The sequence below is a fragment of the Nicotiana tabacum genome, chromosome 8, assembly GCF_000715075.1.
Source record: "Nicotiana tabacum cultivar K326 chromosome 8, ASM71507v2, whole genome shotgun sequence".
In the NCBI taxonomy this organism is placed as follows: Eukaryota; Viridiplantae; Streptophyta; class Magnoliopsida; order Solanales; family Solanaceae; genus Nicotiana; species Nicotiana tabacum.
In genome coordinates, this window is record NC_134087.1 from 4,327,080 (window position 1) to 4,348,137 (window position 21,058).

A 21,058-nucleotide genomic window follows, 5' to 3' on the forward strand; every position below is an offset into this window, starting at 1 on the left:
GGAAACTAGGAACGATATGGGTGTTCGTATATACATGGAGACGAAAAAGGAAAACAAAAACTTAGGATCATATCTGCTATGTATAATTGTTCGCGATTTCAATATGGAATTGAGTATCACAAATGAGAACACAGTTGCAGGTGTGTGATGTTATTTTTTCTATGAAATTATAGTAATTTTTAAATCACAATAAGTATATTTATATATTAAATATATCTAAACTTTATATATATATATATATATATATATATATATATATATATATATATATATGGATTTCTGTAATATCTACAAAATTTCTACATTAAAACTACAAAAAATTTGAAAAATTAGTATGAAATACTGAATTTCATCCTTTCTACAAATTTTCTACAAACTGGTGATAACAATATTTATATTTATTTTCATGCAGGTTCGTATGGAATACTAAAGTTACTTGATATGTCAACATCTCCCGTTATAGAGGAATATGAAAGTATAATAATAACAGATAGTACACCAAGTTCTATTGAAGTAGGACAAGTATACCAAGACAAGGAAACAATTGCAACTGCAATAAAGCACTATTCTGTCATGCACAAGTTCCAATTCGGGGTTAAAAGATCTAGTTCTAGAAGGTATGAACATATGAATAGTCAAAGATTATTATTTTTCTAATTTTGTAGTTTATTTGTAATTTTTTAGTTCTTCAGTTTTCCTTGTGATAATGTTTAACAGAATTGTAGTTGAATTGTAGTTATGTTGTATTTATATTGTATAATGTGATTATCTAAGCTACAACAGTTTTTTTTTAAAATCTAAATTTTAACCCATTGTTTAATGTATTTATTTTGTAGCTATTGGCTTATATGTGTTGGTGAAAACTGTACATGGCACTTCAAGGCAACTAGTATAAATGATTCTGCAATGTTCAAGGTCAGAAATTTCGACAACCAACACACATGCTCTTTAATGGACAATACATTCATACAATGCAAACCTACTGGCATGGTAGTTGGTCGCATGGTTATTCCAAAATATTCTGATCCTAAGACAATTTACACCCCAAAAGACATTCAATTTGACATGTTGTCTGAACACGGCGTGAATTTAACCTACATGCAAGCCTGGAGAGCAAAGGAAAAGGCTTTACAGTTTTTGAGAGGTCATCCTGCTGACTCCTATAGCAAATTGCCTAGTTATTTGTATATTCTAGAGAAGACTTATCTGGGGTCTGTAGTTAAATTGAAGAAGACAGACGATGATTGCTTCTTGTATATATTTGTTGCGATTTGTACGTCAATCAGTGGCTGGGAATATTGTATGTCAGTTGTAGTAGTTGATGAGACCTTTTTAAAGACAGCATACAGGGAAATAATGCTAACAGCCAGTACAATGAATGCAGCAGGTGCTGAAGTTTTATTTGTAGAAATATTGTAGCTTGTATAGTTTTTTGTAGTACTTGCAGATTAATTGTAGATATATTGTAGAATAATTGTAGTTTGTATATATATATATCTTCTTCTGCATTTTTACTGCAGCCAATTAATTGCTTCTTGCCACATAATGTAGGTACCATATTACCATTGGCATATGCTGTTGTCGATTCAGAGAATGACGCATCAGGGAAGTGGTTTTTTGAGCAATTGAAGCTCGCGTATGGTGAAAGACCAAATATGTGTGTTGTTTCGGATCGGAATTAGAGTATCTTGAAGGAAACATCTATTGTTTATCCCGGCATGCCACATTATTCTTACATGTGACATATTTGGACAAATATACGGGCAAAGTTCAAGAAGAGACATCTTAAGCTAAGTGAATTATACGTTGTCACGGTGCGGTAATACACACTTGATGAATTTAATGAAAGGATGTCAAAGATTGAGGAGATTGACCCCCGTGTTAAAGCATACTTATACGATATTGTATATCATAGATGGTCTCAAGTACATGCTACGGTGAACAGAACATGGACTATGACATCAAACATTACAGAGTCGTTGAATGATGTAACAAAATATGCAAGAGAGTTGTCGATAGTAGAACTATTAGAGTATATGAGGACCCTTCTTGAATGTTGGACGAAGAAAAATTATTGAAAGCAAAGGGTACATTCACATACCTTGGATACAAATTCAACAAAGAGTTGGATGACAACAGAACATTGTCGCACAAGCTTAGAGTAAGATCTGATTATTTATTGAATCAAATTCATAAACAGCACAATGTAGATATTTTGTATATAGCTTGATTTTAACCATATATGAATTGTTTTTTTGTTTGTAATGTACTCGTAGGTGAGGGCTTCAACAAACTACATCCATATAGTAATAGATGGTGTGAGGCGCTATATTGTTTGTCTTGAAAACAAGAAATGTAGTTGTGGGCAATTCCAGCTTGATGAACTACCTTGTCCACATGCTTTGGCTACTTTAAGACAAAGGGATGAGTCTTTTGAAGAATATTGTTCTCCTTATTACACAAGGGCGAACCTCTTGCGTACGTATGAAATACCAGTAAATCTGTTGCCTGATGAGAGCAAATGGAATGTGCCACAACATATAACTGAAGAAATAGTAAATCCACCTAAAGGAGGGAAAAGGCAGCCAGGAAAACCTCAAAAAGAAAGATACAAAACATATGATGAAATAAATTCAAAGAAGTACAAGGTTTCATGCGGCAACAGTGAAGGAGAAGGGCATAACAAAAGATCTTGCAAGAATGCACCCAAAATAAAATAAAATTTTATGTAGTTAACAGAATATTTCATAAAATTTGTTGGTTAGTTCTGGATAACAGATTTTGATGTGTAATCATTGGTTTTTTTTAAGATCATAATGTAGTTAGTTAGGATGTTTCTATATTGAGATAATACTTTTATAGATTGATTTGTTTATGAATGTTTTCTATATATATAATCTATAACTTTTTTACTATATATGGAATCCTTTACATAGTTGTTAATGTATTTTTGCAGTTTATCTACAATAAAACTACAAAAAAAATACATTATCTGGAATTTACAGAGTATATACATTATAAATCTGTAGGAAAGTAGTTAAAAACTTAAAATATTGTAGATGAAGTATTGTTTACATTGAAAAAATGAATATAAAAGAAACAAAACACACTATTAAAATATTCTACAAATTATCTACAAATACAACTACAAAAAAACTATAATATCTGTAGCTGACATAATATATAGATTAAAATTCAGGTAGAAAGAAGCTTTATGGTGAAAATAATGTAGATCAGAATAATTGTATAAAATTTCAGTTGCAAAGGATTTAACTGCTAAAAATAATGAAGATCAAGTATTGTACATATTCAACAAGTGAATATAAACCCAACAAACTGTTACCATTTGTACTACTATACTGGATAACAAAAAAGAAACAAAGGCTACTATAATTGTAGCACAAGTCTGCTACAATTAAAACATAATAAATTTTTTAAGAACTTGTCTACCATCTATCTTATAAACTAGCATCAACTACACAATTGTAATACATGTTCCATTCCAAACATTACAACTACTTCTTCTTCCTCTGGACTCTTATTTTCTCATTCAAAACTGGTGCACCTTTCCTCTTTGTCAATTTGCCTGTCATCACTATCACTAATTGCCCCAATCTCCTGCTTCTTTCTAGCATAGTCCCAAAGTAGCGCTCCATAGCGTCTACGGTGTTGGTCAATATCAGAAAGGTCTTCTGTCAGAATTGATAATTCTCCAATACTAACATACTCTGCAAAGGCAACAACAAATACACCACAATCGCTGCAAAAGATTAAAAAATGTCAATATTTACCAAACCATTAGAAAAAAAGGGTTAAATGTAAGGAAAGAAAGAAATTTTTTGTTATAGTGATCCTTCTTTTTGCTGTGGTATCTCTCCGATGATCCACTGAATGTTAAGAGGTCAGTAACAGGTTTCTCAATGTATGCTTTTGTATTCTTGAAGTTGATATCTTTACGCTTCCCATAAAACCCGTTGCATGAAAAATACAAAGGGATAATAATAGAAAACTTGTCGACACAAGATTCAACAATAGGGTGATTGTGTGAAGAGACCATGGAATCATACGCATAAAGACACCTTTCTGCAATGTCAAAAACAACTAACACTTAGTGGAATTTTTCTACAATGTTGACGGGCATGATGACATAATCAACTTTATCCCATGCAATATTTGCGAGTAGTCTATACCCCAATATATATTCTGCTACAACATCCTGGGGTTTGACAACAGAAAACTTCTTTTCTTGAGGAGAATTTTTGAACTTTTCATAAATATGATCAATCCTAGTCTTGAACACACAATATGTTGTAGTAAATCTGGTATTGTTATGGGGGTCATACTTGCCTCTTTTTCTCAAGTAATACATTATAACATTAATGTGCTGCAATAAAAACAGATTGCATTTATTCTACATGTTATCTCAAAATATTCTACACAAAATTACAAATAACTACAATACATCTACAATCAGAAATACAAAGCATCTATCCATTCAGAATATAAACTATCTACAATTTATCTACAAAATATCTACAAATTAAATACATTGAATCTTACCGAGTCATTAAGGACTTGTTCTAGGTGTGTAAGGGAAAAGAACCACTCCTTCTTGTCAACCTTTTCAACTCCAAGATCCAACCATGGCTTAATTTGGTTGTCCTTTATAGAATATGGAGCCTTCCTCCTATATAAACAAATAGAAATTAAAATATAATTGTTGAATGAAGTGGATGTGTAAAAGATGAATACTGGAATAAAAGTGTCAAATTGTGCAACCTAACCTCTTTGGACCTGTGTCGGTACCGTTGTATAACCACTTGTGGAATTGATCCAACAACTTAGGGTCTATATTTTGACCAATAACACTAGTAAACGGGTTCTTGAGGTGAAATATTTGAGGTCCAACCGAGGTGTTGCCACCAGAACTGTATAAAGGGAGAAATGGTGATCAGGCGTTCTTTCCCGGCTGCCTAGTTCTACCTTGATGCACGGGTATTGTTTCATCTTGTATAGGCTTACCGAACTTAACCAACTAGGAGAAGTTATCAAGCATCTCGAAATTATCAAGCGTAACCTCCTTCTTCTCACCTCCGGATTCTTCTGAATCACCTACATTCACATACTCTGCCTCTTCACCTACATTGTCATCTTCCGGATTCTGCTGTTCTGTTTGAGCTGCTACTGTCACTCCGTGAATTGGAGATTGTGCATGCATATCTTCCCTCTCTGAAACACCATGTATATATAACTTAATATAATGGTAAAAATATTGAAACAAAAAGAAAATATCTCTAAAAACAATTTCAAACCTGCATTCTCTTCATCAATCGCCCCTTCAAAATGTGTATATAAATCAACACGTGCTGGATGATTTTATTCACCATGTGCACATTCAACATGTTCTGTTTTTTTCATTAAAAATGTTAAATAATACTGGATAGTATTGGCTTGACAACTTATGAAGATATCATAATATCTACATAAATCTGTATTGATGTGTAAATAAGCTGGATTTAATTGTATATATTATGTATATATGATGTAGACAAATTGTAGTTATGTTGTATATAATTTGTCGTTATTTTGTAGATATTTTGTATGTAATTGTAGATATACTGAAGATATATTGTAGATACCTGAACTTCATTGTTTCACCACTATTGAACTGAAATTACTGATCGTTCTTGTCTTTTGGTTGGTCAGTATTTTTTGTTGAACTCTCAGCAAACTTTAAGTTTTATATTAGTTAGGATATATATTTTAGAGGTGGCATAAATAGTTTTGTTAATATGATTAAGATTCAAATGTTACTTTTGCATCAACTTGATCATTTGGATTGTTTATCACCTGCAAAACAGTCTTGATTGAATCCTTTATTAGGTCTCGAAGGCTACCTAGTTCTTCAAATACATCTTTCCTAAATTTTTCAAGCTTTTTATCGACCTACATAATAAAAAAAATACATAGTTACCTTCAGAAATATGTATTAAAAACAGATACACTATTATATAAAAATCAGAATGCTTTTTAGGACTACATGTTACCTTCTCAACACCTCTTTTTAACTTTTTTATTTACGAAGAATAGACTCTTTTTCCTCTTTTCCAATTGATTCATTGGGTTCCAATGGAGGAGCATCAACTTTTGGATTCTCAGAAACATGTTCAACCTCTTCAATTGTGTACTCAACTTTATCAGGCAAAGACATCACTGAAAGCTCTTTAGGCGTTGGTGAACTGAATGATGAAAAAAATAAATTAGCTTGTTTAAGGCAGAATATGTATACAAAATGTAGATATTTTGTAGATAAATTGTATTATCATAAATAAAGATCATCTACCTTCATCCATTCAGGCTTGATCATTTTGTCTTCAATTGCAGCTAACCAAATCTGACTCTTAGCAGCTGACCAGTTTAGTATGTGAGGGATTGAATTAGAAATCTTTGTAGCTATATCAATGTTGACGGAGGAGCAACACTCATACAACCATACTTGCATGGCTAGTGAGAATCCTCAAATGAGATAAGAATGAACGAAAGGATTTAGCTTGTGCCTAACAGATTCAATCAACTGTTTGTAAGACTGAACACCCCATGAAAATGACTCGTACTGACCGGATTCAACTAAATAAAACCTAAAATGATCTACCAACCCAATATGGTCTCTCTCTGAAGGACAAATGAAGTATTCTATGAGATATAGAATACATAACTTGACTGCATCCTCATCATTGGCCCAGCTTTTGGTGGTTACTATCTATTTTAGGTATGTCTTCTCCACTTTTACCTTGTTTGGAAAGTAACTACTCATTATCTTACTAACATAACTAGGAGTGTAACCAAAGTTTGTCACCTCAGTATGACATCTAAGACCAGTTATTACTGCAAACTCTCTTAATCCAAAATTCAATCTCTCACCTTTTAACTCAGCTGAAAAATAGAAGGCATCGGATGATTTCAATTCATACTTCATAAGAAGATGAATAGCTTGATTTTGCATGCATAAATTGGGAAATGACAGTAAATAACCAAAGCATGTCTTCTTGAACAACTTCAAACCATTTGGAGACAAAAGCGCTTTAATTTGGCTAGGAATTAGGTTCACATAATGTCTGGAATCTAAGCACCCCATAATCAACATTATGGGATGCAAAAAAAATGTCCATTCGGCAAATTCAACAAATGTAATCTAACATTAATACAGTAATTAAAAAATACTGATACATTTGTATGTTTCTACAAAATAACTTCAAAAATATACAATATAACAACAATGTTAAATTGATCAACAAATCTACAATTAAACTACAAAATTAAGACAAATAATCTCATATAATTTCATTGCTTAAAAACATAGATACATATGCAATTTATATACAATATTTCTACAAAAATCTACAAATAAAAAAAAAACCACAGATTATGTAGATTTTTAACAACTAAAACAAGCGAAATAAGTAGTGAAGAAATTAAAAAATTCTTACCTTCACCAAAGAGTGTTTTCGAACATTTTTAGGAGTTTTAACACTAGCGGCTTTTTTTAAATTTTTCTTCTTTTTGGGAGTTTTTGAACTGGGAGCCACCTTAGCTTTCTTTCTAGGTTTATTGATAGGCACATCTTCTACAAAATCATCATCTAGAACTATCCCTTTTTCGTTTCCTATCCGCTTATTTGATTGGCCTCGAAGATTCTCCAACATCGAAATCATGTTTTTGTTTAGTTCTAGCTTCAGTCCTGATTTGTCGCGGAGAAACACTACGCTTCATATCTACAATTGCATGTGCAGATTTTCCTTGCTTTTGGGGTGAATGTGGTGATAATACACCCAAATCGAAAGAAGGTACATCAGATTCTAGATCTTTTTTAGGGCTGTGTTTTGAAGCTTTGCTCTTCTTCATTGAGAAATTTTGAAGCTGAAGGTAAATGTGTTTATGAACGAAATTGAAGATTTGACTTCAATTTTGACTGGTTTTGTAGAAGAAAACCCTTGATTTTGGACGTTAATGGTAGATGATTACCTTTGTTTTTTTGGTTTTAGCAGAGGAAATAATGGCTAGAATCGTGTGTGTGTCCTGATATGTGGGTGAGATTGTGGGTTTAGGAGAGAGAAACGTGGGGGTGGGGATATGGAGGAATATACGATACCATTAATTTAGGAGTGATATAAGGTATAATTAATGTGCAATTAAAATACCTTTAACTTATGATATAGAATTGATAATTAAGTATATCAAATATAGTTAAATCAAAACTTAAACAATAAGAATGATATAGTTTCATATATAGAATGTAGAAATCCCTATTTTCTTCTTGTCAAGTAAAAAGAGAGAGACGCATATATAGGACAAAGCCCCAATCCACATAACTTTTCTTTATCCTCTAAAGTCACTTGAATCGGCGATCGGAATATCCAAATGATTCCTTCGCCGGAGAAGTCATTATTTTTTTATGGCAGAAGTCTATTTTCAAACAGCAGAATAAATTATTATTTTAATTGAATAGTACAACTTATTTTTAATAATATCACTACAAATAAAAACTGACGAGAAGAAGAAAAAACTCTCAAATTCACCCTCGCCTCCATTTTTGAATTTTCATTATAATCATTCAGTCTTCATCCAAATTCTTCTCTAAGCTCACGAAATTTATTCAAGATTCCGAATTTCAAAGTTGGGATACTGATGGAACCACCGGAGAACGACGTCGTAGCATTCGAGTCAGCTGAGAAGATAATCCTCCGGTGGGATTCCACAGCGTCGGAAGACGCTCGAGAGAAAATGATCTTCGCCGGCGATCGCCACGAGATCGATCGGTACCTGCAAGCCGTCGATGAAATCCAACGATCAATGGAGTTCGCTACACTTTCCGACGACCAGAACAAAGCCAATAGTGCGATCCAGATCGCCATGGCTCGGCTTGAAGATGAGCTTCGCAACATACTCATTGCTCACACAACTCCGATGGAAGCTGAATCTCTTACTGACACCAGTAACGAAGATTACCACGACAACAACAGTGAGGTTGACTCGCCGTTGACCAAGGAGTTGGAGCATCAAGAGAGTAACAGCAGCGGCAGCTATCGATCTACAAATAGCATCCGTGAAATCGATCTCATGCCGTCCGATGCAATTTACGATCTTCGATGCATCGCCGAGCGAATGATTTCCGCCGGGTACCTCCGGGAGTGTATTCAGGTGTATGGCAGTGTACGCAAGTCTGCAGTGGACTCAAGTTTCCGGAAACTCGGAATAGAGAAGCTGAGCATCGGAGATATCCAGAGATTAGAATGGGAAACTCTAGAAACTAAGATCCGACGGTGGATACGAGCTGCAAAAGTATGCGTTCGGATACTTTTTGCTAGCGAAAAAAAGCTCTGTGAGCAAATCTTCGAAGGTTTAGGCACTGCAACGGACGATGCTTGTTTCACAGAGACAATCAAAGGTCCAGCTATTCAGCTCTTCAATTTTGCGGAAGCCATTAGTATTAGTCGGCGATCACCGGAGAAATTGTTTAAGATATTGGATCTTCATGATGCTTTATCGGATTTACTGCTGGATATTGAGATTGTTTTCGATTCAAAATCTTCGGAGTCAATTAGGGTTCAGGCTGTAGAGATATTATCTAGGTTAGCGGAAGCCGCGAGAGGGATATTATCGGAATTTGAAAATGCAGTGCTTCGAGAACCTTCTAAGGTTCCTGTCCCTGGAGGGACAATTCATCCCTTGACTAGGTATGTCATGAATTACATAAGTTTAATCTCGGACTACAAACAGACTATGCTTGAATTGATTGTCTCTAAGCCGTCAACAGGTTCAAGGTATTCTAGTGATCCTAACACCCCTGATATGGATTTTGGTGAGCTAGAATCACAGACCCCTTTGGCGCTTCATTTGATCTGGATTACTGTGATTTTGCAATTCAATCTTGAAGGTAAGTCTAAGTTCTATAAAGATACTTCTTTGGCACATTTATTTGTGATGAACAATGTACATTATATTGTTGAGAAGATTAAAGGCTCACCTGAGTTAAGGGAGATGATAGGGGATGATTATTTAAAGAAATTAACGGGGAAATTCAGGCAAGCAGCTATTAACTACCAGAGATCAACCTGGGTGAGGGTTTTGTATTGTTTGCGAGATGAGGGTTTACATGTTAAAGGCAGTTTTTCATCTGGGGTGTCTAAGAGTGCGTTGAGAGAGCGGTTTAAGACATTCAATGCTATGTTTGAAGAGGTTCATAGGACTCAGTCCACATGGTTGATCCCAGATACTCAGCTCCGGGAGGAGCTGCGTATTTCTATATCCGAGAAATTGATCCCAGCTTATAGATCATTTCTCGGAAGGTTCAGGACTCATATTGAGAGCGGAAGGCATCCGGAAAACTACATCAAGTATTCTGGTGAAGACATTGAGACTGCTGTCTTGGATTTCTTTGAGGGGTATCAAGTTTCACAACACATAAGAAGAAGATCTCAGTGAAAGGATATATGTTTCACTAATTAAAATTTTAGGACATTCTTTGAATTTTTTTCGTGGAGTATTTAGGAGCTGAGGTTCTGGTATTCGGGTTTTTATGGAGTTTGTGTATTGTCCCACGGTGTTCCTGTATGATGTGCTGCGCGCAGCAGAAAATTTTCGGAAGATTAGCTGTATCTATGATAGTCTTGGCCTCTGCCTGAATGCTCCTGCCCTGTAAGCCACAGTGTTGTTGTATTTCTTCCATATTTTAGATTTTATTTCTATTTGTGCATATCTGAAATTGTTGTATTTGGTTTTACTCTGAAATTTTAAGCCATTGAATCATTGAGTCCAGGGTTCCATTTATCCTTGTAGGTCACTCTCTTAAGCCCATGCCATTTTATCAGGTGCTTAAATAGTTTGAACATTGAAGGCAACATACTTGAGGACATTATCCCTAACAACTGAAGTCTTTGAAGCAAACTAGACTTCAGAATTCCATTAACAATGTCTTAATTTATGAGTAGTATTCCCTTTCTGTCTTCTTACTGTCTTAATTTGTCAGTGGAATGGAAAGAGTTCTTCCCAACTATAGCACGGAAGTTTTTGCAGCATGTCAATTTGCCTGTGACTGTGTGTTTGGTAAAGCACCATTCAAAGGGCGTCTCGGTGCACTAAACTCCCGCTATGCGCAGGGTCCGGGGAATAGCTGGACCACAAGGGTATATTGTAGGCAGCCTTACTCTGTATTTCGGCAAGAGGCTGTTTCCACGGCTCGAATCCGTGACCACCTGGTCACATGACAGCAACTTTATCAGTTACACCAAGACTCCACTTCGTAATGCACCGTTCAGAATGATTGTAGTTCTCTGTTTAATTTGTACCTTTTAGTTGATAGGATCACTGGTGCTTATACTTTATAGAAACAACAAAAAAAAAAAAAGGAGAAGAGGTACTTATTTAGCTGTTGTTGAAGATCAAAAGAATCTATTAATCACTTTAGTTGTTTAATACTCTCAAACATGAAACCTTACCTTATCTCAAAGTGAAAAGAACATGAACCCTTGGTGCTATTTTTGGGTTATAACACCTATAGCATTATTACATTCGCTTTTTTAAAAATTTATTTTTCATTCCATGGTGTACCTTTTAGGCTAATAGCCCGTTTGACCAAAGTTCTAAAATCAACTTATTTTAAGAAGTGTTTTTTTTCTCAAAAGCTCTTTTCTCAAAAATGTTATTCGTCATAAGCAGTTTGATTTTGGTTACTTAATTTGAAAAACACTTTTGAGCAACAATTAGTGTTTGGCCAAGCTTTTAAAAAGTATTTTAAGTGTATTTTTCTTAAAAGTGCTTTTGGGGAGAAGCTATTTTTTTCTCTCTCTCCAAAACTGTTAATGTTTCTACTGAAAAACACCTTTTTTTGTTCTAAAAGCTTTGCAAAACACTTCACTCAGATGACTCACCAAACACCCACTAAGAATTGCGATGTGCATTCTAATATGGTAGGAAATTGAAGGAACAAGTCAGAATGGGTAACATAGAAGATTTTCACTAGCTTGTTTCTAGGTTTTGTGTATAAATAATAAAACAAACACTTCAAGGGATAAAGTATAGAGGACTTGGTTTGTCGACTCCAATTATGGAAAATTATTTATCTAATTGCTTATCCTTCTCTCTTTTATGAATGTTAATTTCCCACGTTATAATAAAATGTTCAAAAGTTGGTCGTCTTTAAGCTCTAAACGAAACAAGAAGAGTAACACCCACAAATTCAAGTACATTCTTTCTAAGTCAATGGTAGAAGCATTGACTAGTCAGTTAAGGAATACTTGACTTTCTTTGATCAATTAATGTTTTCGTTGAACTTTTTTACTGAGTCAAGGCTGACATTTAAGACTGCCTGCGTTTAACATGAACGAGGAAGTCTATGTCAACATAAAAGACTTGAAACTCTAGAATAGAATTGAAGGATGACCACGTCTTTGAAATATTCATTTATTTCATAGCCAAAATCACTGACCAGCAAGACCTGGGGACGACTAGTGCAACGAGTTCTATATGTCAACATGGATGACTTGTGTGATACTCATGACGGAGGGCGGGCTGATGAGAGCAGGTCAAGACTGGCAGGCTTAGCAGGTCAAATAGGACTGACAGGCTTCTAGGTCGACAAGTTTCTGAAGAAGGGATGCAATGAGAGCAGGTCAAGACTGGCAGGCTTAGCAGGTCAAATAGGACTGACAGGCTTCTAGGTCGACAAGTTTCTGAAGAAGGGATGCACATGCTATCTCAGACGAATCCCACTTCAGAATGGGAAAGGAAAGTGAAGTGCCTTATAAGGCATGACACAAGTTCAAATTATACGCGCGCTTTTTGGCTCAATGATGGCGTAGCAAACTCCAGAATATTAACATTTTCACCACATTTTATCACTTAACTATGACAAAGTTAATATTATTGTGTAAACATCAAACATGAACAAGATTTTCCAACTCGTAATTTCCAATTGGAAAGCAATCAAAGACGAGAATACTTTCTTAACCTTCTAGTTAATTTCCTTTACTTCATCAAATTAAACTAATCATTCCCTTTATTTATTTTCATTTTCTTTCTGCCGTAACGCACCGAAGACATGACCTTTGATAGGAGAGTGTGGATGTTGAGAATTAGGGGTAAAAGGTTAGTATATAGTTGAGTGTTTCCCTTTGTCTTCCTTAGTTCAAAAAAAATTAGTGTTAATATGGTATCCCTTTTACCCTTAGTTTGCTATTTCCACATATCTTGTATTGTTAGTACTTGCCTTCGGTATCTTCGGTATCCCTTTAGCTTGATATCATTATATATCTTGCACTGTTATTACTTGTGAAGAGTACTTCTTTCATCTTCCCCTTTTTTATCTTGGATTTAGTTTTCTAAATATCCTATATTGTTACTACTTGTTATCAGTGCTTCTTACATCTTCTCTTTAATCGAGGGTCTTCCCAAAACAATCTCTCTGCCCTTCCAGGGTAGGGGTAAAGGTTGCGTACATCCTACCTTTCCCAGACCCAGTTAGTGGGAATGCACTAGGATGTTGTTTTCCGCCGTAACGCCTCATATACAGAAGGGAAAACGAATCCTTTTGAGTTTTGACTAGAAAGAATAATACACATAAACGTCCAACCTATATGTACTTTTCCTTTGTTCTTTCAAAAACAAATTCACTAACCTATATGTACGTAAACTCCAGGTAATATCTATCAGTGACTTGCCAAAGTTTATATGCTAAATTGTTACATCAGAAAAGGAAACACACCACCAATTATTCCGAAGCAATGCAACGAACACCAAGCACAGGAATATAAAAAAAATTAGCTGTTATTTCAACAGGATAAAACGACGAATGTCTATACAATCTACCATAGAAGTTTACGTTCTTCCAGACTAAAATAAGAAGACAATGGAAGAACTGTGGATAACGTACGTTTACCATCTTCATAGTCTAGCATTCTTCATATCATCCAACACAGGGACTCGTACTAACATAAGATGAGTGCACCAACCATAGTCAAAACATCTAAAGGAGAACAAATAAATAGATAATAGCATCAATTCCTGTTTACCCATCCGACCTGCAATCATTTACTGTAGATGTTACAATGAACTGCCAAATAGGGTACACCAGTGAGAAAAGACAAATCCATTTCTAGTTACTTTTTTGCCATCACCCAGCTACCGCGATAATATTTGCGGAAGGCATGGCATAATCCCAAGCAGAAACCGGTATCAGCAAGAAACTTCAGTCCATATCAAGGAATTCCATCCTCTTTCTCATTGAACCTTTAAGATCTGTCGCCTCCCTTTCTGCTTTTTGGGCCTGGTGGATAGACAGACGCATTATTTATAAAGAGAGTTAGACAGAACCAAACAGAGTTAAAACTCGGATGATATCCAGATAATACACATGTAAAGCAGATAAAAAAATAAAAGGAAATGGAGCAAACGTTATTATACTATACTATTCCTTTGATTTGGATAACAAGGTACTTTATTTAATTCATGAGTTTCAAGAAAAGAAGTTAATTATGGAATACAAGCTTTTTACTATATCTTGCTCCAATAGTGGGGTAGACCTATTCGCTTCCTGGATAGTAGTGGTTCGTGGGCAGGGGAGGGGTGTGCGGAATTTTATGATATCAAATATCTGTGTGTTATCATTTAACAAGTGAAGACATGAAGGATTTGGCTTGAAATTGTACTTAAAGGAGATTGTAACCGTTGCCGTATCTATCTACTTATTATGAGGAGTTGTAACTGCAATGGAACGTGAACTTTTGAGATTATTCTTTTTCTTAAGGGAGTCAATGTTGATGCAACTCTTTCGGGTGAGTTGTCAAATTAACTACGAGCATGAGAAGTTGTGTCGTATCAGGAAGCTAATATGTTAGAGACCATAGTATTCCGGCCTTATTAGTTTCTTTCCCTTGTTTTCTATTTTTTTCAAAATGATATTTAGGTTATTTAGTTTTTAAAAAATATATAGGTTATTTAGAAAGGTATTGTGGTAATTTAATTTTTAACTTTTGAAGTTCCACTTGTATAATAATCTAGATATAGATATAGATAAATAAAGTTAGTCCTAATAATATTTTTGAATTGAGGCGTAGTTATTATCGTTAAATCATTCCCAATTATGAATATTAGTAATATTACTGGGTAAATCATTTTAACTTACAGATTCAGAATCTACACATTTTGTGTGCAAAAACATATCTGAGTATGTAATTCAGCAAGGCAAATATCTTTTGCTCGTGGTAAGCAGTTTCAACAAATTATAAACTGACTAAATTTCTATATAAATTCATCAAATTACATTGATACAGTAGTTATATGATTACATATTTATTAGATAACTAAATCATAATATGCATATTTGGTAACACATTTCAAAGCACCCATGGCATCATCTACAGTCTCAGACAACACTGTTCCAATAAAAAAAAAAGGCCCCCTAAGGATAAAAAAGTTTGTAAATTTTCCTAACTTGGTTATCTGATGATACTATATAGGAAATGTTGACCAAATGACTTTTTAATTTAAGTTTAGGATAATTAATTTAAAAACTGGCAAACAAACGTGAGATTCAATCTTGATGTTAAATGAACAGGAAGGTTTAAATTTTTGAACTTGTTTTCTGTTTTAAATTATTTTTTGAATCTTCAAATTTGTAGGAGGCTTGTCCTAAAATTTGACACTTGTAGACTTTGGCTTTTACACTTGTCATGTTATCCTTGTTTTGCCTCTCCTATTATATATAGATAGAAGATAGATAGGTTCCATCATCCTATCAGTATAGCAAGTGCTTTTATTAAAAGAAGAAAGGATCAGGCAGACAGACAAGAAATGCAATAAAAGAGTGGTCAACAACTTAAGCAACATGCAAATAAACCAGAGGCCAACAGATTTTTAACAGCCACTGTTCCCGTAGTAACAAGTTAAAAAGATTCATAGATGCAGAATTTATCAATTAAAAGATCAATCAAGCCCATTTTAGAGAAACTAAATAAAAGTTGGAGATCATTATAGAGTACTAAATACAAAGACCATCCTTCTTCAATAACCCTAAAAAGTTAGAAATATGTTCATACAAGAGGGACAACGTTAAAGTAAAACCACAGAATTAACTCTATTTAATTAGTCTTTTGGGTGGTGGCAGGGGGCTTTTCCAACTTCTAATTTAATAAAATTTACTTATATGGCACTAACTTCTCGTAGACAATTTTTCAGAGGAATTGACAAAGGTAACACTAAAGAACCCGCAGAAACAGACCCTTCTAGTTCTGATATTTGCAAACCAACAATTATACGATGGATTTAACCAGACTGAACACGTGTAAAATGAAAGAAGGTAAGTGCTATTTAGTAAGACCAAAACCAACTTGAAGTCCAAAATGATTACACATGACGCTGTTCAACTTTACAGTAGGCTATATTCAAATCAATACTCAGATTAGGTGTTAAACAATGTTAGCAAAAATATAAACCTAAAAGTTGCAGCAGACACAAATGGTGGACCCAAGGCATTCTCATGTTCCAACATGACCATTAAGGATCTAATTAGTCAAACGAAGAGCAATGGGATCATACCCTTCTTATCTCTGCTTCAGGAACGCGAGTCATGTGGGGTGGAAGTTCCTCCTTATCTACGTCCTTGTCAATCAGAAGAAAATTTATGAGGCAAAAGGGTGCAGGAATACAAAATAAAAAACAATCTTGCTTTCAAAGAACTTTGGGAGGGTTGAGAGAGAGAGAGAACTATGCGTACCAGCTCCCCGATTAACACGACATTTTCCCCACGGATAATATAAAGACCTAATGGAATATCACAGTATAGATCACCAACAATAACACGATCGCATGCCCCTTCTAGGACAGCATTAGCTACAAATGACAGATAGCATTTCCTTCAGCTGGTTAATTATTACTGTTAAACTGAAGTGATGAGAAGAGAAGCCTACCAAATTGGTCAAAAGAACGAAGTGTTCCCAAAAGCTTTCGCCCATCTCTCAGCAACACAAGAAGTTTTTCTGTGAAGGATATTCCGTCAAAACAAGAAAAGAAAGAAATAGAGCCTAGGGAGCTAAAAACAGGCTAAGTCATGTTATAAAACTATGACAACATTCATTTGTATGCTGTTTGTTTTATGCAACTAGTAATATGAATCGTCAGAGCCTAAAGCTTTAATAAGCAGCTTTCTCCACTTCACATTTTGCCCCCTATGAGAACACAGACGCTACCGCCTCGTTTACTGACTATTCTGTCAAGGATGTAAATAGCAAATTCTTAAGATTACAGGAATATATCTCCATGTAGATCAGTACTTGCAAACAGTCTATGATTCATAGCCTTATAACAACAACAACCCAGCAAAATCCCACTACTGGGGTCTGGGGATTCATAGCCTTATAGAATATAAGAAATCAGTATGAAGAAACCACTTTTCTTGTGTCTGCTCCACTATCTTAATCACAGGTGTATGAGTTTCTTGAAGTAGTGTTCAACATTTTACTAGGAAAATACCCCTCCCCCGGGGGATAACAAACAATGTCGGCCGAGCTAGATCACTATGATATACACTAGCACTTTAGACGTCAACACTTCATATAGAAAGACAGTACCACATATAGCAATATCCTTCTATTGAGGATTTCCATTACTGTCAGTTTTCTCTACCCTTATCAAATGCTCGGATCCTCTAAATGCACCGCTACACCCATGTCGGATCCTCCAATAAATTAATAACTTCTGGAGGATCCGACACAGACCCAACAACATTCTTGTAGGAACCAAGCAAACTGAAATCTTTTTGAGGCTACATCCTTATACCTGTTTATGTTAAACTACACCTCACCCTCTCCAATAAAGAGTCTGACACTGAAATCCTGGAAGAGATATTTTCTACCTTCAAGAGGAGATTCCACAGTATCTTTTTTATTTTTATTTTTATTTTACTTTTGAGAAATAGAAGACCTTCAAGAGGAGTTTCCAGGTATCTCATCTCCCCTTTTGATTCTTTTAAGCAGACGAAAAATTTACTCTTCAAAACATCCTCCGTGTATTAAGTTTCTCCATGAAAGCAGGTATTTTTATCAGAATTCTAACATTTGATTATGAGCTAAGATAATGGAAACTGATAATAAATGTGTTATTCGAGTACAAGTAAATCACAATAATTCCGGTAAAGTTATTTCTTTCAATTGACGATATATAAACAGGTATTTATACCAGCAAATTTGACAAAAAATATGCCTTTCTCATCAGACAATCTCAACGGAGGTCTAATTCAGAAATCAGCGCTTGCATTAGGAGAATTATATCAGATTAAAGACCCATTAACAGATCCTCCAAAAATGCATCAACAACAACAACAACAACAACGACCCAATATAATCCCACAAATGGGGTCTGGGGAGGGTAATATGTACGCAGACCTTACCCAAAAATGCATCAAAACTATCACTAAAGATCCAATAACCAGTAGCACAACTAAGTAAGAACACACACATGCGGAACCTTAAACCAAGATCAAAAAAAAAAAAAAATATTAAACAACTGACTGGAACATATTATTAGCCTGAAACTTCAATCAACTAATTCTCAACCCCAGTAGTTCGATTTTGCTATATGAATCATCTATATTCATTCTTATCTATTTGGAACCCGTTTCACTCCAATTAAGGCCCAATTTTACTAGAGGAAAGAAAAAACCCAAGAATATAATGAAGTATGAGAAGAAAAAGGAACTCACTATCAAGATAGCTAGCAAGAGAAGTAGAGGTATAGATATCCTCTGGACTTGCCCAAGACATTGTTGTGCAGGTTTTTCGGTGGCCCAAAAATAACCAAAAAATCTCCCAATTTCAAATCAATTTGCATTGGCAGCTCAAAATTACCCTCTTGTACACCCCTAACAAGCACTTCACTCAAACACAAAATAAACCCTAATTCCAAAACCCTGACTCGTGAATATATATGGGGAACTTTGAAAGGAATGAACTTGTTGACTTTTGGTTGATTTCAGATCTGAAAATCCCTAACCCTAATTTCGGCCTATCCCCAAATATGGGCGGGTGAGCTACACTCAACGTGAGAAGTAAATAGTGTTTCTGCTTCTCTTATATTTTTTTAAATTAATTTTTGTAAGGCATTCTCTTAAAAAGTTATTCATTGACCCAATGAAATATTTTATTTTCTAACTAATATGGCTTTTACTTCATATAAATAATTCTAAATCCGAACACAAAAGTGAATGTTGGATACACAACCACTTATGAGATTAATAAGGTATAGTTGATCGATAACTAATATATTTAACATTAAAATGATGATTTCATGCTATAGTTATTCTTGAAATGTTTTATGTTATACTGAAATAGTTGTGCAATATGTTGTATAGTTTACAAACTTCCCGGTACACAATTGTTTTAAGTGAACTAGTCTTAGTATACGTGCATTGCACGTGTGCCTAGCGTCAATCAGTAAAATATGTGTATCGAAAAAACATGTAAATTAAGTTTTAAAATATGCGCCTAGCATCAATTAGTAAAGAACATGCAAAGTGTTTTAAAATGACTATATTAAGTTAATATTTTATTGTAAGTAACTTAATATATAGAAAAATATGGGGAGTTGCCATTTGTTGAAATGAATACCAAAAAAAAAAATGACGACTCACTTACTATCATTTTGATTAAATTAAGTTAATATTTTATAGTGAGTAACTTGATATATTGAAATGAATACCCAAAAAAAAAATGACAACTCACTTACTATCGTTTTAATTTGTCCTATATTGTTTCATCTTTATTGCGTAAAGTTTGTATTTTCATCAATTTGACTTTAATACTATATTATAATGATTTATATGATAAATTTTAAAAAAAATGACTTTTTTTTGCGTCAAATTAGTTAATTGAAAGACTTTTTTTTAGGTAATATTGATTCAAGGACTTAATAGTTTGTTCTTATCATCAAAGAAAATAATTTGTTTTTGTTGATTTAAAACTTAATATTAGCTTATCTCAAGTTTTAATTATTTAATTGTAAGTCAATAATAATAATTATTATTCAATAAGTATACTATGTTCAAAGGAATAAAAAAATCAGTACGATATTTCACTTTTAATTTTTTATGTGAGCAGAACCATTAGTGTTATTGACTTTTACCAAACATTGAAATACAAGAGGAGAATTTTCAGCCACAGCAAAGATCTAAAGGAAAGCAAAAGATGAAGGTAAACAACAAAAAAGAACTGAGTGGAATTGAGATAGAAAAGTTGTTAATGACCAACAGATACAGCACATTGAGAATACAAGAAGATAGCGGCATTGCAAGAATGGCTGAAGGGATTGACCTCAATGAGGAAAATCCCCCATGATAATAAGCTCCTGGAATATAAGAGGGCTGAATAAGTCCTATAAGCAGAGAGAACTCAAGGCCTATCTACTGAAAAATAAAATTACTCTACTAGGCTGCCTTGAGACAAAGATAAAGCCCAGGAGTGTTAGTAAAGTTAAAAGAAAATTTGAAAATGACTGGCAGATATTTCCAGATGATAAGATAAATCAAATTGGTAGACTATGGGTATTCTGGAAAGACAGTATGGTGCAAGTCAACATCCTGATGGTCACTACTCAAGTGATTCATTGTCAAGTGAAGGATAAGGGGTCCCAATTTGAATGTTGTATTACTTTTGTGTATGGCAAGAACAAGTTACATGAAAGGAAGGAGCTATGGGAACAACTATTGATGATTTATAGCACAATGCAGGAGTCTTGGCTGGTGATAGGAGACTTTAACAATGTTTTATCTGTCAATGATAGAATAAATGATCAACCTATTCATCAAACTAAGATAGTAGACTTTAACAATTGTATAGAGGATATTGGAGTGGGGCAATTGAATAGAAAAAGGGTGTCAGTGGTCATGGTGCAACAAAAGAGATGCTGGAGAAAGAATATATAGTAACATTGATTGGGTGTTTGGAAATGCCTTTGGTTTACTAAATACAGTAGCTTAGACGCAGTGTATGAGTTACCAGGTATTTCTGATCAC

At 34.4% G+C, this 21,058-nt stretch overlaps 2 protein-coding genes across 3 annotated transcripts; one reads left to right on the forward strand and one right to left on the reverse strand.

Moving 5' to 3' along the window:
• Nucleotides 1-8,324: 8,324 nt before the first annotated feature.
• Nucleotides 8,325-11,550, forward strand: LOC107781591 (exocyst complex component EXO70A1-like). Of its 2 annotated transcripts, none has more exons than XM_016602325.2 (2): nucleotides 8,325-10,695; nucleotides 10,837-11,550. In XM_016602325.2, exon 1 carries the CDS (start codon nucleotides 8,686-8,688, stop codon nucleotides 10,480-10,482), a length of 1,797 nt encoding a protein of 598 aa, XP_016457811.1. In that variant the 5' UTR covers nucleotides 8,325-8,685; the 3' UTR covers nucleotides 10,483-10,695; nucleotides 10,837-11,550. The 2 variants fall into 2 exon arrangements, with proteins under 2 accessions (XP_016457811.1, XP_016457812.1); XM_016602326.2 differs by having other exon boundaries at nucleotides 11,027-11,550.
• A 2,255-nt stretch (nucleotides 11,551-13,805) lies between these two features.
• LOC107781593 (sm-like protein LSM1B) lies at nucleotides 13,806-19,091 on the reverse strand. Its single transcript, XM_075218902.1, has 5 exons — nucleotides 18,752-19,091; nucleotides 16,962-17,030; nucleotides 16,769-16,884; nucleotides 16,591-16,653; nucleotides 13,806-14,320 (listed from the first exon to the last, which is right to left on the reverse strand). Exons 1-5 carry the CDS (start codon nucleotides 18,810-18,812, stop codon nucleotides 14,243-14,245), a joined length of 387 nt encoding a protein of 128 aa, XP_075075003.1. The 5' UTR covers nucleotides 18,813-19,091; the 3' UTR covers nucleotides 13,806-14,242.
• Nucleotides 19,092-21,058: the final 1,967 nt, after the last annotated feature.

Coding starts and splice junctions, on each gene's coding strand:
- LOC107781591 (XM_016602325.2), top strand. CDS start 8,686: ATGGAACCACCGGAGAACGACGTCGTAGCATTCGAGTCAGCTGAGAAG.
- LOC107781593 (XM_075218902.1), bottom strand. CDS start 18,812: ATGTCTTGGGCAAGTCCAGAGGATATCTATACCTCTACTTCTCTTGCT. Junction 17,031..18,751: donor TCTTGCTAGCTATCTTGATA/GTGAGTTCCTTT, acceptor TATCCTTCACAG/AAAAACTTCTTGTGTTGCTG. Junction 14,321..16,590: donor CTGAAGCAGAGATAAGAAGG/GTATGATCCCAT, acceptor TCTATCCACCAG/GCCCAAAAAGCAGAAAGGGA.